A 22,504-nucleotide genomic window follows, 5' to 3' on the forward strand; every position below is an offset into this window, starting at 1 on the left:
TATTTTGTGACTGTTCTGTTCTGAATCACCAAACTGATCGAAAGAGAAGTAAACCTTTCATGATCGATTGGAAAAGAGTGACTTACGAATGCATCTTTTATTTTTACACATAGCATTTATTTACATAATGCAAGAGGCGCTAGTTGGGACAGCAAAAATACGAAGACAAAGATCATTGCATCGCGTAGTAAAGAAATGGTATAAATTAACACCACGAGTTCTTTTTCCAGTAAAAAACACATAAGTATATGGCAAACTAGTCCAATATGAAAAGGAAAATTCTGATTGGCTCCTTGAGCTTGAATTAAACATGTTTAACTTACACGAAAGAGACCTGTAAAAAGTGAATAAATGCTTTACAAGAAATAACAAGAAAACCTGCGGTGATAAACATGAAGATAAAACGAATTGTTGGAAAACAAAAATTTTCTTTTATTACTTGACGTTTCGTATGTTTCAACATATCTCTTTAGAATGCTTTAGAATGCTCAGCTTTGGCGCAGGCGCGTTTACCGAGAAAGGATCGCGGGAGAGTCATCGTAATGAATACTCTATTAAACGTCCGTATTGGGAAATATTGGTTTCGTTCTTTTTTATGCAAGCTCCTGGCGCGTTCCATAAACTAGGCTTGAATACCAGCTGCTGTTCGGGAAAGGAGCCCGCGCTCCTCTCCCGAAGGGATTTCTCGGAGAGGAACGTAGACCGGACTCGATAGAGCGGCGGAAATCGAGCTTATTCATGAACCGAATTGGACGTAATTTAATCCTTGCTCCTTTTCTAGAGACAAAGCGTAACTTGACTGCTGGTATTTTGCTAGAGTTTTGTCGCGTGAAAAGCCGAACTCAGAACAACTTACAGGTAACTGTCGAGAAACCCACATCCAAAGTAGCAACTGAAGCACTTGACCGAGACAAATTGTCATGAAGCGCGCACAAGCTAGGCTTGGTGTTGATCAGCTCAGTTTGTTTGTGATTGGTTAACAGAGCTCCATGTTAACTGTCATTGGCCAGAGCGCATCACGGCACATTTTTGTATGACAACAAATGTAAGATCATTTCGTCGACAGTGAATCGAAAGCTGCACTGATCAGTAAGCTATCCTCCCTCATTTTCGTCTCTAAAATAGAATAATTACGTACAAAAACAACGAGACTAGTCGATCATCGGGATGCAATTGAGGACCTCAAGTTTAACAAGTTGTGCATAAAGAGGAGTGATCCTCACTGGAAGTTATAATAACGATATTTTGTGAAAGCTCTCTGTGACCTCTCAAGAACTTTCAAGTTTGTAGATTTCCCACTTTTGAAATATGTTTACCGAGTCAACCTTACTACGTTTAACAGTGGTTGAAATCTTTAAGCAACCTACTTTGTTTAACGTCCGTTCACCCAGCATAAGAGAGAAGGTATATGGCTATTCCCTCTGGATAGGATGTTAGTCCATGGCAGGTCACTCCACAGTCAGGGCAGTTTAAACCACTTAGACCTTCAAAGCCGACTTACAAGCTTCTTTAAACTGTACAGTTCCACAACGTTACTTTTAAGGTTGAAACAGAAAATATAGGCCCACAAACAACCCGTTCACTCATGTACATAATATGACAAGGCAGCAATTTCCAACCCTGAGTTTTTCTTGTGTTCAGATTGTCTTCTGACAGAGTCGGTCACACGGACCACCAATCACGCTGCTCCAAGAGCAAGGAAATTCTGACCAAGTCTCTCGCTCTTTTGATTATCGGATGCGAGGAGAATAAATCCCTTTCGACGAGCACGTCTTCTGTGGCTGTAAACAATCAAGTAGCCTATCAACATCAGACTCGTGGAATGACAAAATTCGACAACTGGAATCAAGGTATCACCTCGAAACTGTAAAATAGTTTCTCCTTTTTTTGTTCTAATTAATCCAACCTGTAAGCCGACACCGTGTGTTTTTCTTCACGACTATCTAGCGAACTCTCTCGTTTACCACGCAGTTATTTTTGTTTTGGTTATTGTCTTTTTGTTCACAGAAGCGCGAGAAGTGTTCCAAACAAACATGAAATACGCGTGTGCAGTTTGTGTTATTTTATGTTCGTTTCTTGCCCTAGTAGGTAAGCTGTTACATGTGATCATGAATGTATCTTTGTGTTTAAATATTGATTGTTGTTGGGTCAAAATACAATGGTAGATGACTGCTTCACCACAAGATACATTTTGTGTAATGAAAAGGAATGAATATAAGTGTAAACGTGTTTGGTTCTTTTACTGATTGCTCGAAATGCTTTGTTTTTAAATGACCTGTGCGTCTGATCCAATGATAGGGACGGGATTCCGGTGAAAAGTAAGTTAAAAAACCTGTTTTGATAGTGGTGTGACAATTCTTTCGACGCCACTTTTTCAGTATTTTCGTCCTCATTTTTACTTGTCCGGGTATCTTAAAAACGCAATTACATGCCCTGATCTTCTACAAATTGAGAGTAGATTTTACACGAAAAAAACTTGGAAGACGAAGAAGGTGTGTAGGAGGAGGAGACGTAGAAGGGAAGGATCTATATCTGGTAGTTATGAACAGCCTGTTGGGAAAAATAGCATGTAGTATCACCTTAAAATAAATTGATATGGTAAAATAGTATGTGATACTGCCATTCCTTTTTTATGTGTCATTTTATTATATTTTTGAAGTTGACAACGCATAATATTGTGTGGCAATTATTCTTAACTGTCCGATTGGATCAAATAATAAAGATAATCCACGATCGTAAGTTGGAAAGTCCAAAATTACAATTTGTCCTGCCAGTTGCTTAAATTTTGTTCTAAATAAGTTGAGAAAATGTGATAGGATGTATTCAATTTTACGACAGGCTCCCACTTAAAGAGACTCATTTGCAAGGACACACGTGCACATAAAAGAAAAAACTATTCGTTGAGTATCATAAGTACTAACTTTGTGATTTATAATGTTGCTTTTTTTTTTTATTTATCATATATTTCTTGTTTTAGATTGCCGTGCAGCACCCAGAGGTAAGGAGTAGGGAGATTGTAAGAAAAATTACTGCAAGTAAAAGACTGTACATGTAATCAACTAAACCCAAAATATTCAACAATGATAATGCTTCCCCAAGTGAAGGAATAGGGGGCCTAAACCTGAGATACTACTCCATCGCAGATTATCCCTCCCACCCCCTGAATTTTGTCAATGCGCCCCAATACATGACGATACCCCTAAACCTGGGCGGAGAAAGTCATTATGTGAGTGGGTATCTTGCCCCAGAACACAGAGGAAAGAAAATCAGCCAAGCTGGAATTTGGATTCCAATATAGCAACCGCGCCTCCGCTCATAGTGTCATCAAAAAGCAAGCCTGAACCAAACCCTTCTGTTAAAAGTAGTAAAACAAACAAAACAGAGCCCAAGCAAAAACTCAGGTAATCGGTGAAGGTCGGGGAACATTGCGTAGGCTAAGCTCGTAGGCTAAGTTCCTATTCAAAGGAAAATGAATAACAATATTTAGAGACGAAGCTACATCAGCCTTAGCTGGTGTTCATGCAGGTCCTCTGTCCTGGTCGAGTTGGATTTTTGAGATGTTAGTTTTTGTAATGGGAGGAAAACCGGAGAACCCGGAGAAAAACCCTCGGAGCAAGGCAAGAGCCAACAACAAACTAAACGCACACGACGATTTGTAAAACTATGACACGACAAGCTGTAAAAAGTAGTTGAAACTGCATTCTCTTTCTTTGCTCTCTGTGGCATAGATTGCCGTGACAAGTTTCGTAACTGTGACACGTGGAAAAGATCCGGCTTTTGTGGAGCCAACTCACATGCGTTCTACCTGAGGAATGGCTGTGCCAGAACTTGTGGGTTCTGTAAAAGTAAGTAATAACTACATGTATTAGCGGACACATTTTACGCCGCCATTTTTAGCTGAACAGACTTTGCAGTGGATAGAGACCGCAACAGAAATTATTAAAACATTTTTGATTAAAAAATATCCTGAAAATTAACTGCCCAGGATGTTTGCCATTGTAATCCTGGCCATGTTGACAGTACTATGAGAAATATCATCGAAAACAGCATTGTACAGTCAAACCTCTCCTTACGGGCACCTCCATAATGCGGACACCTATAGTGAAGGACAGTTAACTTAGTTCCAACGTAACCACAGAATCAGTGGCGGATCCAGACCTTGAGCTAAGAGGGGGGTCCGGTTTCGTTTTGCTTGCCCTGTCGGCTTTTCTTCCTTCTGTGATTTGTTCTTTTTTTACCCAAAATAAGGAGGGGGCGGACCCCGGACCCCTCCCCTGGATCCGCCACTGAGAATTCATATAATCTCTTCCTCTGTAATACTGCCACCATCGATCATAATAAGGACACTCAGATCTGCCCCTTCAGTGTCCAAATTAGAGAGTTTCAACTGTACCAGTGTAACATAGATTGACTCCGGAATGGCAACTTTGTTTTTTCATAGTCGATACAACGGCAAGTTTTCTTTTTCTATTTACTGAGTTAAATCGGCTCCAGTTGAGAAGCAGTGGCACGTTTTTATGCGATTTGACAATATAGGGCAGAAACGTCATTAGTTAGTGCACGGTAATGTATGTTTTCTTTTTTGCTTCTAATGTTAAAGCTAAGGTAGAAATAGCTTAAGCCTGCATACGAGCCAAGTGGCCCACCAGACCACGGTTTCTGTAGCATGAAGCGACTAGGAGTATTTCTAACACCCCTGGATGGGATGCTAGCCCATCGCAGGTTCACCCCTAGCATTTAGTCCTCCGATACCCATTTGTACACCTGGATGGAGAGAGGCACTGAGAGAGTAAAGTGTCGCCCAAGAACACAACACAATGTCCCCGGCTAAGGCTCGAACCCAGAATGCTCGATCTGGAGACAAGCCCACTAACCATTAGGCCACCGTGCTTCCACTAAGGCAGAAAGCTTAAGTGAAAAAATCCATTTACATTTTCCAGGTAACGCTTCACTGGATACCAATCTACATTCTGTTCAAGATGCTCTCTACGCAACACATAAAACCGGTCAGAAAGCGCATAACGGAGTTGTTACATTATCACATAAACAGAGTACCGCTCCTTCAATGGGTACCCTGGAGCATCAAAAGCTTCATGCTCTACCACCAAAGATAGTCAAGCATCTGAGGACCTCAGACGAATCTGGAGAGGAAAAGCCAGGTGAACTATTGGAAAAACGAACTTGGAAAAGTGTCAGCTAAATACTTACAAAAGAGAACATTTTGTCGTTAGGGTGTCTGAAATTCTTTTGTTTTTCTACTCACATCACACGCGTTGTTAAAAGCCGTCTAGTTGATCATCAATCAATGTTTCTTAAGTTTGTCACTTAGTTTTAAAACCACAGTCGCGGACCCTGTGTGAATTACAGGCCTTCAATTCAGTTAGTCTCAATTGTTACAGAGTTTCAGTTTGTTAAACTTATTAGTTTGACTAAGTACGTGGCCTGCCAGAACCTGTTTTCCTCACTGCAACTAAGGAGGGCTGCTTGCGGCAAAACAACCCGTTCTCTTACCTGCTAGAACCTGTTTTTCTAACTTCAAATAACAAGGGCTGCTCGCTGCCAATCATTAATTAACGATAGTGGTCAAACGTTATCTCTCCCGGTTTGAAAAATCAATAAATTGTTTGTTTTATTTTTTTTTGCCGTTCTCTAATTCTTAAAGAGAATCAAATTTTCATGTCGGGACTAAAAAAGTCAGTCCTTTAAGCCATGTTAATATGTTTTGCTGAACTAAATCAAACTATAGCTAGTATCTGTTAGCGATAGGAAAACTCTGGGGCATCACGGTATGCAATGTGCTGAAAAGGATCGTTTCTGAGTTGCCTTTTGCCTTTGTTTTTAGATGAGTCCGGGAGCAAACCTTTTCCTTGTCAATAGTCATTGTCAAGAGCCTGAAATGCTTTGCGCTGGAGTCGTTTTAAACGTTACGTTAAAAAACAACTCTGCAACAAGATGCACATTTTCGCGCCAAACGGAGACTATTGTTTACATATTTTCGTGCGAAATGGAGGCTATTTGTTTATTTAGTCTAAGGATCTCTATAACTCATTAACAATTCAACTTTTACTGTTTACCACTCACTTTTGCCGTCTTTATCTGCTCGTTGTTTATTTGTTGTAGTTATTTAACATGATAACGTTTGCATGCGTTCATTGGTTGCTTGTTTTCTTGCACACGTTGTAAAGAATGCAAAGATAGGTTTGTGACTCAGACCTGTAAGAACTGGAAGGATGGTGACATTTGCATGGATGATCGTTACAGGAAATACTTGACTTACGGCTGCGCCATGACATGTCGCTTCTGCAGTAAGTAAAGTGTTCTTGTTCTAAAGCGGTTTTCAACCTACTGTCAAAACCAGTGATATGACACTGATTTGGTTTTGCTGTACTACGCTCCCTGATTGGTTAAAAATCTCTCGCCGCCTACTCAACAAATCAGATGCGAATGCAAAACCACCGCCCTTGCGCTACCTTGGACCAAAATTATGGGCAAAACTGCCTAAAAATATTAGATCTGCAAAAACTTTGAACAACTTTAAAAGTACTATTAGAAAGTTTAACGTTAGCTCTCTGCTGGACGACGGATGTATGCGTTGTTCTTGCTGTTCATCTATGTAGTTGGTTGTTAAATAACTATTAGGTGATAATATTATGATATTATTTTTTTAAATTCAATTTTAATATTTTAATATTTTCTTAATTTTACTAAATCTTAGCTGAATACATTTTACTTTATATTTTAGTCTCCCCAATTAGTAGAGCACTTGTGCTCAGCCATTAAGACTGAGACTTAAATAAAGTTGTCATTCATTCATTCATTCACTCACACCTGTATCCAGTTTCCTTCATATCCTTCGTATTCATTGTTTTTACTCTAATACAATTAATGAGATTAAAATGACTAATAATTGATTAAAATACATGTAGCCAAGATAAGACGTTTTATTTATGTCACTTTTGTCAAACAAACCTCGCTCAAGCCGTGATACTGAATTACTTCCATGGCAGATTGTCGCGATACATACAGGGAAAACCCGTATTGTGAAGAGTGGAAAACACGAGGATTCTGTGAGACGTACAAAGAGCAGCTGGAGACCTACTGTCCCAAGACTTGCGGTTTCTGCATCAGTAAGTATTGACTCTTAACAACCAGTAAGGGAGAAAACTTCTTACTTGACTGAATGATAAGAGGACAGGAATGATTTTTCAGTTACCCGAATACAGTTAAACTATATCGGTAAGGAACTGGAGGACAACATTTTCAAATTATGACGTTTGATTGTGTTGTGTGGGACCAAGTCTGTGCGTTTTGGTGAGCGTTAATTATGTTTTTGCTGAGTAACTTGCAATTCAACTTACAGCTTTGAAAGTAATCATTTCAAGGTAAAGAAAATCTAACAGTTTTTTATCAAAAAGAATAGTAAACATAGTGGTCAAATTACTTAATCCAGCTCTCATGACCAACTAAGCAGAAATATAATTTCCCAAACGAATGGTAATTGATCGAACAATGATATAGATTCTTATTTCATATGAAGACGCAGAATACGTGGAGACTCCGACCGAGAATGTAACAACAACACCTTCCCAGAATTCTACAGCTACGCCTGCACCGTCCCAGAATTCTACTGCTCAGCCAACACCGTCCCAGAATTCCACAGCTAGCCCTACACCTTCTCAGAACTCGACAGTTAAACCTCCAGGCCCTCAAGACAGTGGAGCAGCTGGTCATGTTGTTCCACTCACTGGCGGTCGACCAAGTCAATTTGCCGAAACTGGAAACACAAATTCGAAAAGAGGTTTGCCGTTAGTCCCTGAGAGGAACTCGCCATTGTGGTCTGTTAATGCTGATACTCGGTTGACTTTGCCACAGCCTCAGCAGTATGATGATATGGGAGGTAAGACGCAGCTATCCCTTGCTGGAACATTTTAATCTTGTAGACTCTAAACATGTGTAAACCCAACAATTTAGGAAACAGCTGAACTTCTCCCTCCCCACCATAATTTAAGAAAGTTACTTTCTCTTTCTGCAATGTAAACGTAACTTACTGCTTTGAGAAAGAGCAACCCTTGAAAGATCATCTTTCAAGTTGTTCCGTTAATGGCTAATTAATTCTACTTTAACGTTTTACTCATGTAAGGTGCGGTGAGGCGTCCTCTTGAAGACGGTACTTACTTCACTCCCGCCAAAACTAACGAGAAGTTTGATTACTACACCGAGCACTACTCACCAGATCCCTACGTAGCGGCCGCGCAGAGAGAAGAATGGATGAGTTCAAACAATGGTGGCTCTCCGTCACCAAGGCTTAGCCGGAAATCAAAGAAACCGGAAGTAAAGGAAGAAAAGGAAGTCGTTGAAGTGTTAAAGAAATCTGACGTAAAGCAAAGCAAGCATAAGCACAAGAATCCGAAACATTAAATGAAATGAAGTTCGGATCCATCCACTGGATTTCAACTTTACTGTCTTATTTCATCTATACAATTATTAGAGCAAGTCTTATCTAGTGGAATCACTTGAGAACTTGATGATTAAGGGGGTGGCGACTGGCTGCCGTAAACCCTGGTTGAAGAAAGAATCTCACTTTTCAGATGTAGTCTAGTATGACTGGGGTCAACTTTACAACTACTGTGCTCCTGACGCACCAGATGCGACAAGCTGTCAATTGTTTAAATTGTGACTCTTTTCAGATGGATTCAAGACCAACGAAACCGTGAAAGCAACCATCCCAAAAAATAAATATTCTGGAAATACTCGATCTTGAGTCGTTTCTCATTATCACAGACAATATTTCCTTATCAAAAACCAATAGAAAAGTAGATCGTTTCAATTTTAATTGTCAATAAACCTAAATGACCTTAATGTGTCATAATTTGTTTTCACTCATCTATGTGATCTTTATTAACAGCAGGTTCGTTCATCTTGGTCGGCGATTCACTCAGTTCGGTGGAATGAGCACAGCTACGTCCACAGTTCTTAAACCTTATTATTTAATGTTCTGATAACTGAGCTTACAATTTTCAACCGATTTTCAAAATATGAGCGTAGTGAAACCATCAGATCATCCTGAGGGGTACGTTAGTCGTAGTCGTTAGTCGTTAGTTGTACGGTATCGATTTTTCAGGCAAGGCACCATACGTTCAATTAATCGATGTCGCTTATTTACAAGAAACAACCAAGTATGCTACTAGCAATTGTAATATGACTAGGAGTTGCGTAGCTCGAAAATAGTTTTTTTTTTGACTTCCCAAAATTTGCGATAATTTTGAAGAAAGACTATTGATTAGCGGAGATCTTCTTACACCTGCTAAATCGGTTGATCAGTAGCTTCTGGTGGCAAAGGTGTGTTTTTAAAAATGCGTTATCTTCACAGGAACCTGAAGTTGTGCAAAACTGTGTTCGTTTTATGCTATGCTTCTGTTGTCTTCATGATGATTGATTATACATCTAAATGCTCGTGGATTTCTATGATTTAATCGGACACTTTCAACCTTTTTTGGTAGTTGTGCAGACGAAGTCAAATATAATTCACAGAAAATTGCACTTTTAATGTGTTTTGGCCTCAGTTTCGTAAGAGTTCATTTGCAACGGAAAACAATTTCATTCTAATTTATAACGTTTTTACGCTGTAATTACACGCGAATTGTTCCTACTTTTGATGCATTCGTTTCCTTATTTTTGGACCACCTTTCTCCCGCTCGATGCTAATGAATTCATAAAATATTAATCGGTTCCCCTTCCCCAGAGAAACCTGAGACCAATTCAAAGAAAACAGTTTGTTTATTCATCGAATGCAGGTAAAAGCCTTGTTTTTTCCATTTGTAGTTATTGTTATTCACAGAGGGATCACATACGCTAACAACTTAAAACTTAACCGCACTCAAAAGCGCGTATAACAGCCCAAAGGGTAAGTGGTCTTAATTATTATCATAGTTAGGGATCATAAACTGTTAAGCCAAGCCCGCTAATTAGCAACAGGTAATCAAGTGGCGAACAAGTTGACACCAGATTGATAACTGGTTCTACAGTCCTTTCTGCCCTTGTCGTCTCCCCCAAGAAACGATTGCTCTAATTTAACAATATAAACTGTCTCCGAGTTAAAATCAAGGAAAAGCCTGTGTTTATTGCCCGTCATTGATTTTCCACCAGTGATTGTTTTATTGACAGTATGGCAAAATTTTAAGATTATAGGCGGAAAACTGGAATTCCCGTGAAACCTATGTTAACAGTATATATCTGCGTGTCGCCTAACTATGTTGTCGTTATTAAACGTTAGTTTTGTTCTGCTGCAAGCAAGCAAATCGTCTAGAGAAAAGAAAAAAGAAATGGCCGCGCGGAAACTGGAGCTGAGACAGGAGATGTACAGAGAAGGACTGTGGACACAGCTAGTTGTATTCTCGTGGCCAATTCTTCTCGTGTTGTCGTGCGTGTTTCATTCTTCTTTCTCGCTGTTCCATTAAGAAATGACTATCTTGAGGAAAAATAAAACTCTGTGAATGCGGTTATACTCTCCTTGTGCCATTTTCTCCCCAGTATTTATGGTTATTTAAGCATGTGCATTGTCAATGACCGAAGAGCTGATTAAGTTGAAAACTTAGTTTTCTTCAACAGTTCTCTGTCTTCCATGAGCCCGTGATGATCTTTTCCACATTACTGTTCACATGCTGCGCATTACTTTCAAGAATAGGTAAGGAACACACTATTTCAGTTGTTCACTCTTTACGTTTACAAGACTGAGCGTCTAACGTACATTTTACTTCCGTTAGCGTTTGACCCCATTTTGTTTCCTAGATGGTACGCCGTTTCATGGACGAAGCAAACTCCTCCGTCGGTCATTTATCGGAGAAACCAAAGGTATTTAGCTTCCATCGCAGCCGCTATTTTTATCGTCACGCAACACAGTGACGACCCAAATGTCGGTTTCGAAATTACGAGCAAATATGATTACGAAACATAAAGCAATGACAATTCAAGTGGCTTCAAAGCCAGTTACGCACTTAATCACGCGGTGGCAACAGGAAACTATGGCGTCTCGCGTGTTACAGATGTCGTCATACAGTCGAACCTTAAACATACGGCCACTTCGAGGCAAACTTAATCGAGCATTCTACACAGGAGGCTTTTGAAAGGAAGTTTCTATAAGAGTTTATCATGTTGATCAGCGCTCGTCGAGATAAAGCACTTGGCTGTTATAAGTAGAAGGCTGTAACTGTCAAATGGGTTTTAAACACCATGTTGAGGCTTGATTACCCTCAACCCTTATACGTTCACTATACTTTCCAAGGTTGTGATCGAGATTGCCAGAAAGAATGCATTGCTGTCCACAACAAATACCGAGCTAACCATGACGCGCCTCCGCTGGTTTTTGATCAGAAGTTGGCGGATGAAGCACAAGCGTTGATTGACAAGGGTGTCTTCAAGCATTCTGATTGGGTGGAGCTGAAAAATAACGGCGCTGCATTTGCTTGGGGTTCTCTTTTCCCAACATTCACTGCGGTCATCAAAAATTGGCACGACGAAGGAGCTTATTACGACTATCAGACTGGAGCACCAAAGAAGCAATCACAGGTATAACAGAATAAAAACGGTAATTAAACAAACAAAGTTGAGTTGATCGATGTTTTTGTTTAGACAAAAATTGTCTTGCTTAAGGGAACAATGTTGTTTATAGTGGTCAATGCGGTTAGCCACACTCAGCTAGTTCACAGGCATGCCAATTAAACTGAAAAAAAAAAATGCTTCAACCAAAAATAATAGGCTTAAAAATCCCAGTTTTTGTTAGTTATTAACAATGTATCATTTCAGGTGGTGGATCATTTTATGCAGATGGTGTATAAGAAAGCTCGCAGGATCGGCTGCGCACGAGGTGGATTGTACGGTGAACCTTGGTACGTGGTTCATTACGACAAAGCCCCAACTCCCGGACAGCCAAGCATTACAATGAATATCAACAAACCGAAACAGGTAACAGAGTAATAGAAACATCAACAGTTGTTGATAACATGTTTTGGTTCGATTGTATAAACGTAGGCTCCATTTAGTGCAAAAATAGGCTCGGATGTTTGTCCGCGGACATTCGGCTGTTCCGAGAGGCGAACAGTCTTCTGAGAGCGTAGCTCGAGGAAAATTGTGAGCTATATTTTCGCACTAAATTGAGGCCATTGTGTTAGTATCCTTCAAAATTTTTCGCAACACGCACAATTTTGAAAATTGGGGAATTTCCGAATATGATTCGGATATTTCCCAGTTTTTGCTGGGGCATCTTCAGTCACGTTACGCGACCTCAGACCAATATGGCGCTAGCGAAATATTTGCTGATAAGACCGTATATTTTAAACTACAAGAGAGAATAGTTAAGGTTCTTATTGTATTGTTTTATACAGTTAAGAACTGTTAAAGTAAAGTACGGACACAGTTTAACGTTTCATACGGCTGATGTTTTAAGTATTAAACTTTCTTGAATTGCAAATAGAATTGCTCTGCCGCGTAAGATTCGAACACAAAATAGTAAGTCATCTAAGTAACTAATCCTTCGATCCCGTCTTATGAACTTTCTGTTTTATTTATTTCAATTGTTTTCATACAACAGGATGACAGTGAATGGTTCAAAGATGGTTCACCGTTTTCTGAAGAGCTGAAAAACATGCAGGAAGTTTAGAGTCAAATTGCACCATGAGGAAAAGAAGCAAGCAAGTTGTATCACTTGCAGTCAGAGTCTACACCAGTGTATTTCAAATATAACCCACAAGCAAGGGAATGTATAGCCGCTCATCTCTGTTGAAATTAATATACTGTAATTACACTTTGAAATAAAATTATTTTCTAACTCAGTTAAGATGTGTAATATCTTTCTTTATGTCAGACAAAGTCATTTAAGTACTTTCCCGCGCAATCTTGTTGAGCAACGTAACCGCCTCAAAAATCCTACTGATTACCCGCAGCAATCATTAAATCCAAACGGGTGAAAGAAGTAAATCCCTAGGTATCAAGAAATGGTCCACTGTACCGGCTCAACATTTCCCATTGAATATCACACAATAGTGCTTTTGTTAGCAGTAGCGTTGAGGGACTTTTGCCAAAGCTAAGCGCAAAAGCTCGTAATCATCCGAAAGCATTGTACGCACAACAAAGTAGCTGCACTAGGGAAGTGGGTAGTGATAATTTGCAATGGTAATATCAGTTTCCACTAGCGCAAGCCAAGGAAAAATTAAAAAAGCGATTTTCCCCACGATTTTTCAAGTGATGATTAAATTTCTTGGAAGAGTGACATGGGCACGATTTCCAATGCTCTCTCGAGTTCGGTCACGCCGGTTTCAGGAGCGCGGCTCCTTTTTGGAACAGCAGCCAGTAATCGAGCTCACGTCATATTCAATGGACAATCTGACGTACAAACTACTTTCGACATCACACTAGAATGTTTTCATGTTTTAGCAGCGCTACACATCTTGATATATACAATTCAGGTTTTGGATCAGAGTATTCGATGTTCGATGTTCTGAGGAATGAAGTTCTTAGTCTGCATCTCTTTCCAATATGGCGAACTGTCCATGAACCACATCAGATCCGGCTAGTGAATAAAGAAAGATTATTTTCTTGTGTTAGTGATTGGAACGAACCTTTCCACACTACAGCAACCAAACTTTTTATGTTAGTTCAAAGATACATGTAAAAATCTAGAAGTACCATCTCTATTACTCTGTTTTTTAATGTCATATCAAGACTTTGTTTCCTTCTTAAGATATTTCTTTCTTATTACTCGACGCTTATAATCTTTTGAGGTAAGTTAAAAGTCCTCGGGTCATACATTATATTAAATTGTAGCAGTTTATAGAGAAAAAGTGAAATGTTTTACAGAGAAGTCACACACGGTGATTTTGTGTGGCCCTGATAAAGAAAGTAAATTTCACTGTCTGGTTTGCCCAATCACTATAAAAGATAGTTTCAAACATTTCGGCTTCTTTAGTCTGTCTACTGAGTTTCAAGGTCGCCCCCTCCCCTAAGGTTGAAAAACTGCAGTGTACCTCTTTTGGTTCACCCACGTTGGACTTGTCATAACCTGGTACACCCGCTATGACTCCTGGTGTATCCATTTGTGCAATATAATATGGTTCTCCATTGATAAAAGTTTTGCCGCAACCGAGCAAATGTGCGCCCTTCCAAACCACCTGCAAATAGAAAAACTTAAAATGAACTTGCATGGCTGACAGCAAACTTTCTTTAACTAAGGACACCCTGGAAAGTTGAAACAAGAGCTACTTTATTTCCAAGCGAGTGACAGTGATTGCATCCAACTGTGACAATTTATACTAGAACTAAAAAAAAAATGGGTAGGGAGAACCTTGTTTTTAACCAGACCTGAGTGAAGTGATTGACCTTCATGTCTCCATTGCCAGTGCCAGTTGACCAATCATAATCTCTCTCCTCGTCATGCCAGGCTTTTACGGCCGCAGTGAACGTCGGGTAAAGGCTACCGAGCGCAATTGACTCCCCACCCTGCCCACCTGCCCAGGGAGAATGTTTAAACACTTTCTTATCCGCCCACCGCTGTGCCTGGTCTGCTAATTTCTGGTCCAGTAGTAGGGGCGATGCGCCGTGATTCAAACGGTACCTGTTATGAGCCGCCAGACATTCCCGCTGACATGAAGTGTCGCAACCTCGAAAGAATAAAGACAGACGCTGTAAACCAAATTTAACAGCACAATAAAAAATAATACAAAATGTCATAGAATAAATTTATGACTGTGTGAGTACTTTGCCATTGAAGAATTACTAGCTTCTTTTAGCTTTCAATCAAAGCCTCCTAAGCCCGGCAACTCGTGTATGCCACTTGAATAGAAATAGCAGTATGCTGATTTATTCTACACAAGGTCTCCTATTGAAGTGCCTCGCGTGTTGTAAAAAGACTCGCCCATCTCAAGAGTAAAACGATAAAATTAGTGAACACTGTTCAGTTACTTTCTTAACAATCATTCCTTACCAGTTGTTGATACAGGCTTTTGTGCAGCGTTGCTCGCAGAGGAAATATCAAGTACTAAGTGAAATAAGTAAGAACTTTAACATGGTAACATAGTATGCCATATAGAGGAAGTCAAGCGTCCTCAACCGCATGCTGTTGCCAGAGCTTATTTTTGGATTTAAACTGAAAATAACTGACACCATCAGGAATTGTATTGTGCGTTATTATAAACTAACATCGAAACAAATCACTTTACTCTGCGTATAATGTTCCTCTAGATCAGCCCTCTTTTTGAGAACTGGACGAATCATTATGAAATCTTGTCCGAGAAATATTCTTCCAAAAAAATTGAAGAAGGAAACTTGTAGTGAAGCTGAAAACACAAAAATACCTATAGTGGTTTCTCACCTTGGTTGCTTATGGTCTCTCTAGTTTTTGCTTGTTGTGTTTTGACCTTTTCTTTGCAGGGTCGTTCTTTGCATCCTGCGCTACTTTTTGCCACGGCACTTATCTGTAAAGGAACCTGCAGTCTGTGTTGTAGAGCGGTTATACCATCCTGAATCATTTTGTCTTCTTCTGAAACGAGTTTTTGGCTCGCGACCTTCTCGTTGTTAGAATATGCGGCCAATTGAGGGCTTGATGCACTTAAAGAAGTCGCAACATTTTGAATTGGTGCTTTTATAAAGTTGTTGATATTTTTGGTTACGCCCTGGAAACTGAGTGCTTTAAGACCTGGTAAAGCAGTTTTGTTATTTTTGATAATCGTAAAAGCACTTGATTTAAGTATTGTATGGTTGAGATTCTTAGAGCTAGCAACTCCTTGGTTTTCATCCTGGTTCTTTGTAGGCAAACTCACATTGTTATCAAGTGGTCTTTCGCCATCAAAAGTTTGGGTTGATGAGCCATTTGCTTTTGTTGCATTCTTTACACTGTTGAGGTCCGCGTTTGTACTAAATATTGACCCTCCAAATGGTTTGAAAACCTTGACACTCGACGATGTTGGAAGGTTGTGAATGTTCTGTAGAAGTGACACCTTTGGTTTTAATGGTGAAATGTTAATCGTTTGTACGCCCCAAGACGGATTAAATTTGGCTGGATTATTTAGTTTGAAGCTTAGATTAGGCATCGGCAGTGTTGATGTAAATGGTTTTGACAGCATCGGAACTTGTACTTCATCGTTGTTCTTATCGTCTAATTCTGGCCCAGCATGCGATGTTTCCGACGAAGGTTTGAGTGTCGCAGAATACCTCGACTTTGCTTTCCTTGTCCCTGGAACTAAAAAGAAGTCCCGAACATCGATTAGGACTATCCGCACCACATCAAAAGTGTTTGAAATAAGTTCTAAATACTTTTTTAGACTTAATGCCACGTAAACTAGAATAAGCTGCGGCTGTGTTAGCCACCTTGACCACTAAATTGCAACCATAACTATATTGAGGTCACAGTGGTTTTTGTGTCGGTCTCGAAACCCAAACACTGTTATTCTCGAGCTACTTTATCTCTTATGTTGCCTCTCTCTGATCTACCAAGTAGTACGTGGTATCCCTTTCAATTTGTCCCCATCAAGTGTACCCATCACGGACGCACCAGCTATAAGTAGGACCATTTACGTCCACTCCCTATCGCAGTCAATCTGCTAGGAAACGTGGCGTATACATTATGGATTGGCAAACCCACGATTGACTTATCTCCCATCTCTTAACCTCCTAATACTACACAGGCCGAATACAAGCACCGGTTTGTGCAAGGCACCTCACTCACCACAGAAACCGCATGTTTTTCTACAGACTACTTGCATTTCCTTTTGTCTTTTTTCACAATAGCCTTGAGCCTGCCATCTTGGACAACTAAATTCATAACTAGGTGCGTCTTCGCAGGGTTCTGGAAAGAAAGGAGAAAACATTCGCAAAGGAGGACATGTTAGTCGTGGATGAAAAGATGGTGGTAGACAACGAACAGTCCTTCTTTACCATAAGGAATTGTTGATGAATGAACATCTTTTAAAATCCAGTTTAGTGGCTGTCTTCAGTTTGCTTTAGTATTCTTTTCTTTTCCCGAAAGCTCACCCTTGAGTTGGTTTCTCTTATGGGTCTTTGAGGTATCAGTACAGGGAAAGATTGAAAGGTGCTACGTTTGAATCTCAATCTTATCTTGCTTCTTTTTTTGGCTGATTATGGTATTCAGAGCTTTGCTACCTTGAAAAACTCAGTACTGTAATATCTAAACTAAACGGTAACTCGCCACGACTTTATAAATCGTGACGTAGCTCCTTTAAATGAACTTACCATCTCGGGATAAAATGTGAGTCTGCATATGATTTGCACTTTGTTTGATGACGGAAGGAAGACCTGAAGCCGGAAAGTTATGAAACTCAATGTTACACGTCAGTTCTAGAAACTCGTAGACCATTTCCTCGTTTCTGTTAGTGTATTAGGTAAAAGTACTTATACGAAATTGATATATTTTGATATTCAAGCAAAGCAACCTCCCAGAGAGAATCAGGATCGAGCAAAAATATTGTTAACAACGCCTATTAATCTCAACAATGTAGCCAATTTAGGGTTTAGTGAGATCAGCTTGAACAATCTCTCCTTTCTCAAGCGAGAACCCCCAAACCGTCAAAATTATGTGTGTTCGTTCAATTCGTGCGATGATTTTAGTCGCAAAAACGCGCAATTACCAAACATCGGTGCGACAAAAATTATCCAACAAGCATCTTACAAGGCACAATCAGCATCCAGGTCTTCGCTGGCTAAGCTGATAATCTATTTTAACAAGACACTCTGTCGACGATTGACAATCAGGACCACATATCATAAAGATGTGAAGCCAAGAAATTTTCTATCTTTTCTACCAACAGACCCTTACCGCAATATCCGCAGGTAGCTTTGCAGTGTCTTTTCATAAACTCTGCGTACGCTATACCTTTGCAGTGTCCATGGTGAGCCCACAGACGGCACTGTAAAGTGTCATCGTGGCATTCTAAAATAAAAGAGCAAAAACCTCTATGACTCCTTCTACCCAAGTCATTTTCACCCAAAGAACAAAGATAGAAGAACAAAGGAATTTTGTTTACCAAGTTGAACTTGAAAATAATATCACTGCATGAGAATTATTTTTCCTTAAAACTTTTAGGTTTTATCTCTTTTTGTAATTTTGATCGCTTGGATACTGAATTCGATTTATTTTATCGCCAATTTCTTCTTATTTTATTACTGTATTCTCAGAGTTTGTCTATGTATTTAAGGTACCTTCATCGTTCATTTTATGTGCCATATCATCGGTCGAGGCCAGTGTTGACTGAGACCCAGGTACCTGAGCATTCGATGACGTCCCTTTTGATTTCATGTCACTAACATGAAAAACAAGCTTAATGGGACGACTGCTAGTACTCGGCAACGTAATCAGAGCTGGTGAAGACACGTGATGCACATCAGCTGTAGTAGAATCGCTAGCTGTGATGGTGTTTCCAATGGGGGATTGAATAGCAGCATTCGTCCCAATTGCTTGTCCATTTGGCGACAAGCCGTTCGATACAAGAGTCGAATCTTCATGTTTTAGACCTCCAGAAGTAGCATTTACTGAAAGTTGATTCAATGCTTGTGATTCGGACTGCTGTGACTGTACATTTGCGGCTTCCAACTGAGAGACATGTGGGGTTTTCAACTCAGGAGATATAGACGCTCCTGGCACTATCATGTCTGTAAGTGTAAGTCGTGACTGTGAATTTGGCATCATAGCTGTTCTGTCAATCTCTTGCTGACTAGGCTTTGCTCCATTTTGAGAACTCAATGCCGTTGAACTGGAATTCAGGTTTTCACCTATCATTCCATCGTGAAAGCTTGTATTGTTCAAGTCTGTTGCAACTACGCTACCTGTTGAGTCTAATTGTTGGATTGTGATAATTTGATTTGCCATTTGTTCCCTTTGCGACGGTGAATTAGTTGATTTTTCCATATCTTCAGTTGGTTTATCTTCTTTCTGTTCATCAATTCCTTGGTGAATGTTCAACGGTGACTGATTGTTCACTCCATTGCCAGGAAGAGAAGAACTCGATATATCTTCAGATGAACCGTTTATTGCAATGAATTTTCTTGTATCATTTGGATTGTTACTGAGTGCTATGCCTGTTGCATAAAATGAGTCAGGCTTTTTTCGTTGCTGCTTTTCAGTGCTGGTAGTACTCGCGAGAGATTGATTTGAATTTGCAAAGAGTTGTGAAGAGTTCTTTGTTATGTCATTTGACAGTCCGATAATTGGTCCATTTAAAGTTGCAGATGGCGCACCTTCAGACATGTTACTTCCTGAAGATTCTTCGTCTTCTTCCGCTTCATGATTCTGTATCATGTCATCTTCCTGTTTCATCAGAGACTGGATGTTAGCGGCCTGTTCCCTCTCGTCACCTTCACTAAGCTCCTCGCCGTCGTTTGCCTCCGAAGGAAGAGTTGCATGGTCATCGACTTCATCCTTTGTCAACATGTCGTCGTCCTGAATCACCTGCGACTGGAACCTCGTCGCGTCTTTTCTATCTTCCTCATCCTCTTCCCCAACTGGATAGGACGATACTGCGTTATTGGGTGACATTTGGTTTGTGTTGGCCTTATCCCTACCCAGCTGTATGAGGGTTTCTGCACCTTTCTGCCAGTTAGCATTCTCCTCAGCTCCAGACACTACGTGGTAACTGGCTGTTTCTTTGTTTTCGTCTAGCACAACGTTGTTAAGGCTATCATTATACAGGTATTGTTTCAGCAGAGCATTGTTGTTTAAAACTCTTTGTTCCTCTCGTACTTCATTTAAATCACGGAAACTAGTTGGTTTACTTTGTTCACTTCGAGTCTTTCCTGTACTTAGTGCTACTGGTGCTAAAGGTTCCACATGGGTCCTAGCGGAGGAATCTTCGTCCTGTGCTTTCAAAGAAACCAGGTAGGTGGAGTTGGATTTAGAGGATTGTCTCGCGGGCTCAAACCAGTGTAGATCCTCCTGAAAGGGATAATATTAAAGAAACTTTGTTAGAAACTTTAATTGGGTAGTTTTTTAAGAAGTTGTCAATCTTGTGATTATGCTGTGGTAATGTTTGCGTTTTTTTCGTTTAAAAAATTCTATGCTGGACAAGACCAGGACGAGTGGAGCAAACGGTCATGGAACCCTTGTCAAAGCGCCACGGGAAGTTATCTTTTACCAGCTAGTTTTCCATAGCGAGATCGAAAGCCGCTTTGCATCCTAAACTACACCAAGTTTATGAGCACACGTGCAATCTCTATTATATCACGATACATGAAAGTACCACGACATTGTGTTGTCACTCTTTCCAACCTACCTTCTCCGGAAATCCAATACTTGCTGTACTAGTCTGCGTATTAGGACTGACAACACCATCGGAATCCATCCACACTACGTAATATTTTGAGCCGAAGATTTCGCTTTGTCCGCAGCCGGCCTTCCTAGCTTTTTTCCATACGATTTGTGTGAAATCGTGGAGAGTTTTTCCCGTCTTTGATCTCCCTGAACCAAAGTCAAAATCTCTCTCCTTGTCATGCCAATGTTTTATCACAGTTGTAAAGTTCTGAAGCTCATCCTTGACATCCCATTCGATCAGCTGCCCGTATTTCCCGCGGAATTTCATATCGTATCCAAATCTTCCACCGTCCGCCCATTTCTGGGCCTTATTAGCAAGAAAATGGGAGAACGTGACTTTCTTTGCGTGATGGTTCAAACGATATTTGTTGATGACTTCAATGCACTCTTTTTGGCAAACTGGATCACAACCTGTGGAAAAGAGCTTTAATTTATTTCGAAGAGCATTCCAATATTTAAGACGCTGCTACACAAGATATTTTCTCGCAAAATCCTCTTTTGGTTCGCACAAACTTCTATCATTAACGTGATTACTGTGATTTCCTCGTTATAAAGACTTAAGCGCCATTTGAAACTACATTTGTGTTCAATCGTTGCAGATGGAGCGGTGTCTCAGGCTGAATCAGGAAAACCACTCAGAAAGTGCACAAAAAACTTCACCTGGCCTGTTATAAGAATGGGAAAAGTACCAGATGGCCTTATTTTTGAGTGGGCTGCTTATAAAATGCTTTCCTATAATGTCAGGCTTTTTAATAGTTCATTAGAAAATAGTAGATTATTAATTAGACTAAGTGTCCCCAATTAGTAGAGGTTTTTTTTCCCCCATCGGCTAGATATAAAGACAATTTTATGTTTTATGTTTCAGAGGTATTAAAGACCCTTTGTAAAGGAGAAAACGACCACAAGTTGATCCAAATGGCCCGTATTCTAATATCAAAACAAAGAATTAACCCTTAAACGGCGTATAGAGGTCGATCATTTACAAGATAGGTAGTGTGTATCCATTACCCATTGATTGTAATTATCACAATCAGCAACTGTAATTGGTGGAAAACAGTCTAAGCGCTTGAAAAGGGGGTGTCATAACAATCAGTTTTGTCCTCAATTCTTCATTAAACAATTAACTCGTTGGTGTTTATCAGTTGCTTGTCAAGTTCTTTCGGAGTCTTTCCTTATGATCTTCCAAGCAAAAGCAGGAACACGTGAGCCATGCCCCGAATAAATTCAGTCTGGGTCATTTGTTCACATTTCCTGTCCTTCGACCATTTCGCCACTATAATTAACAAAACCTCAAGTTCCCCCTAAACTTGTTGATTATTGTTAATCCTTTAAGAGACTCAGGCACCACATTATTGTTCTATCACTTACAGGTGAGTTCCTCACCTAATGAGTCTAACAATCCAAGAATGGATGAAGCTGGTACACCGTAATTAAATCTAATGCGGCCATGACTCGTTCTACCTTGTTGTTTGGCTTCCCCACTGCCTTTGTAATAACGAGTTAAATTAAAACAAAACAGTAAAGAATAAGAGCGATAACAAGGATTCTATTTTGTTATGAATAGCAATTTGTCACAGTTACCTGCCGTGCACTGCTTTATCAACAGAAAAATTAAGGTGGAAGCGAAGATTGTTAAAATCATGTCTCCTTGTAAACCATCCAGCTAACATTCTAAACCTGTGCACAGAAACGAGGGGAATTAGTAAAATATTATTATAGAAATCTTTCAATTTCGTTAATTTTTCTTGGTCTGCAAGCAAATGTTATGGATTTAGAGAACAAACATTTCTCAGTAATTATAACCAGTTAGTTGAAAATGTTTTGACTGCATCACCAGACACCTAAGTCTTACCATCATTTCGTTTGTTTCTTTAACATTCTGTGTCCAGTACAGTATTTTGCCTTCTAGCGAAGCGAAGACATCATTTTTCACTGATTATGAAAACTTTAAGCCAGTTTAACTTAATAAAACTGAAAATATCTTTTTACACTTCAGGAAAAACTTCACTTTTCAGGTCAGTGAATGTCAGTCATTATTAATTTACAAATAACAGGTCAGGCCCTGAAAGGGTTTCATAGCTGTGTTAATAAGCCAGTCACTAACTAGGTGATAAGTGCTAGGTTTCCCAACTGATAGGTCTTTTCACGCTATTATAATTCACGCTTAAATTATTATCGCTTCATTAAGAAATACCA

At 39.8% G+C, this 22,504-nt stretch overlaps 3 protein-coding genes across 6 annotated transcripts; 2 read left to right on the forward strand and 1 right to left on the reverse strand.

Moving 5' to 3' along the window:
- Window positions 1-1,691: 1,691 nt before the first annotated feature.
- Window positions 1,692-8,869, forward strand: LOC110042943 (uncharacterized). The gene is made up of 9 exons (XM_020748332.2): window positions 1,692-1,850; window positions 2,008-2,088; window positions 2,978-2,998; window positions 3,729-3,845; window positions 4,941-5,159; window positions 6,186-6,305; window positions 7,008-7,127; window positions 7,538-7,897; window positions 8,141-8,869. Exons 1-9 carry the CDS (start codon window positions 1,823-1,825, stop codon window positions 8,416-8,418), a joined length of 1,344 nt encoding a protein of 447 aa, XP_020603991.2. The 5' UTR covers window positions 1,692-1,822; the 3' UTR covers window positions 8,419-8,869.
- An 857-nt stretch (window positions 8,870-9,726) lies between these two features.
- On the forward strand, window positions 9,727-12,827 carry LOC110042998 (Golgi-associated plant pathogenesis-related protein 1-like). Of its 3 annotated transcripts, none has more exons than XM_089275061.1 (6): window positions 9,727-9,794; window positions 10,609-10,684; window positions 10,789-10,851; window positions 11,282-11,565; window positions 11,803-11,961; window positions 12,587-12,827. In XM_089275061.1, the coding sequence occupies exons 1-6, from the start codon at window positions 9,789-9,791 to the stop codon at window positions 12,653-12,655; spliced, it is 657 nt and encodes a 218-aa protein (XP_089131187.1). In that variant the 5' UTR covers window positions 9,727-9,788; the 3' UTR covers window positions 12,656-12,827. The 3 variants fall into 3 exon arrangements, with proteins under 3 accessions (XP_089131187.1, XP_089131188.1, XP_020604048.2); XM_089275062.1 differs by having other exon boundaries at window positions 9,746-9,904; window positions 10,596-10,684; XM_020748389.2 differs by having other exon boundaries at window positions 9,746-9,904.
- On the reverse strand, window positions 12,539-22,340 carry LOC110042996 (uncharacterized). Of its 2 annotated transcripts, XM_020748387.2 has the most exons (12): window positions 22,161-22,340; window positions 21,890-21,985; window positions 20,271-20,719; window positions 18,205-19,933; window positions 17,822-17,935; window positions 17,239-17,301; window positions 16,715-16,834; window positions 15,362-16,228; window positions 14,975-15,028; window positions 14,353-14,651; window positions 14,019-14,162; window positions 12,539-13,564 (listed from the first exon to the last, which is right to left on the reverse strand). In XM_020748387.2, the coding sequence occupies exons 2-12, from the start codon at window positions 21,948-21,950 to the stop codon at window positions 13,469-13,471; spliced, it is 3,996 nt and encodes a 1,331-aa protein (XP_020604046.2). In that variant the 5' UTR covers window positions 21,951-21,985; window positions 22,161-22,340; the 3' UTR covers window positions 12,539-13,468. The 2 variants fall into 2 exon arrangements, with proteins under 2 accessions (XP_020604046.2, XP_089131185.1); XM_089275059.1 differs by lacking the exon at window positions 14,975-15,028.
- Between the last annotated feature and the right edge of the window lie 164 nt (window positions 22,341-22,504).

Source organism: Orbicella faveolata, unplaced genomic scaffold, assembly GCF_042242905.1.
Source record: "Orbicella faveolata isolate gen_17 unplaced genomic scaffold, um_ofav_v1 contig_36, whole genome shotgun sequence".
NCBI classification, from domain to species: Eukaryota; Metazoa; Cnidaria; class Anthozoa; order Scleractinia; family Merulinidae; genus Orbicella; species Orbicella faveolata.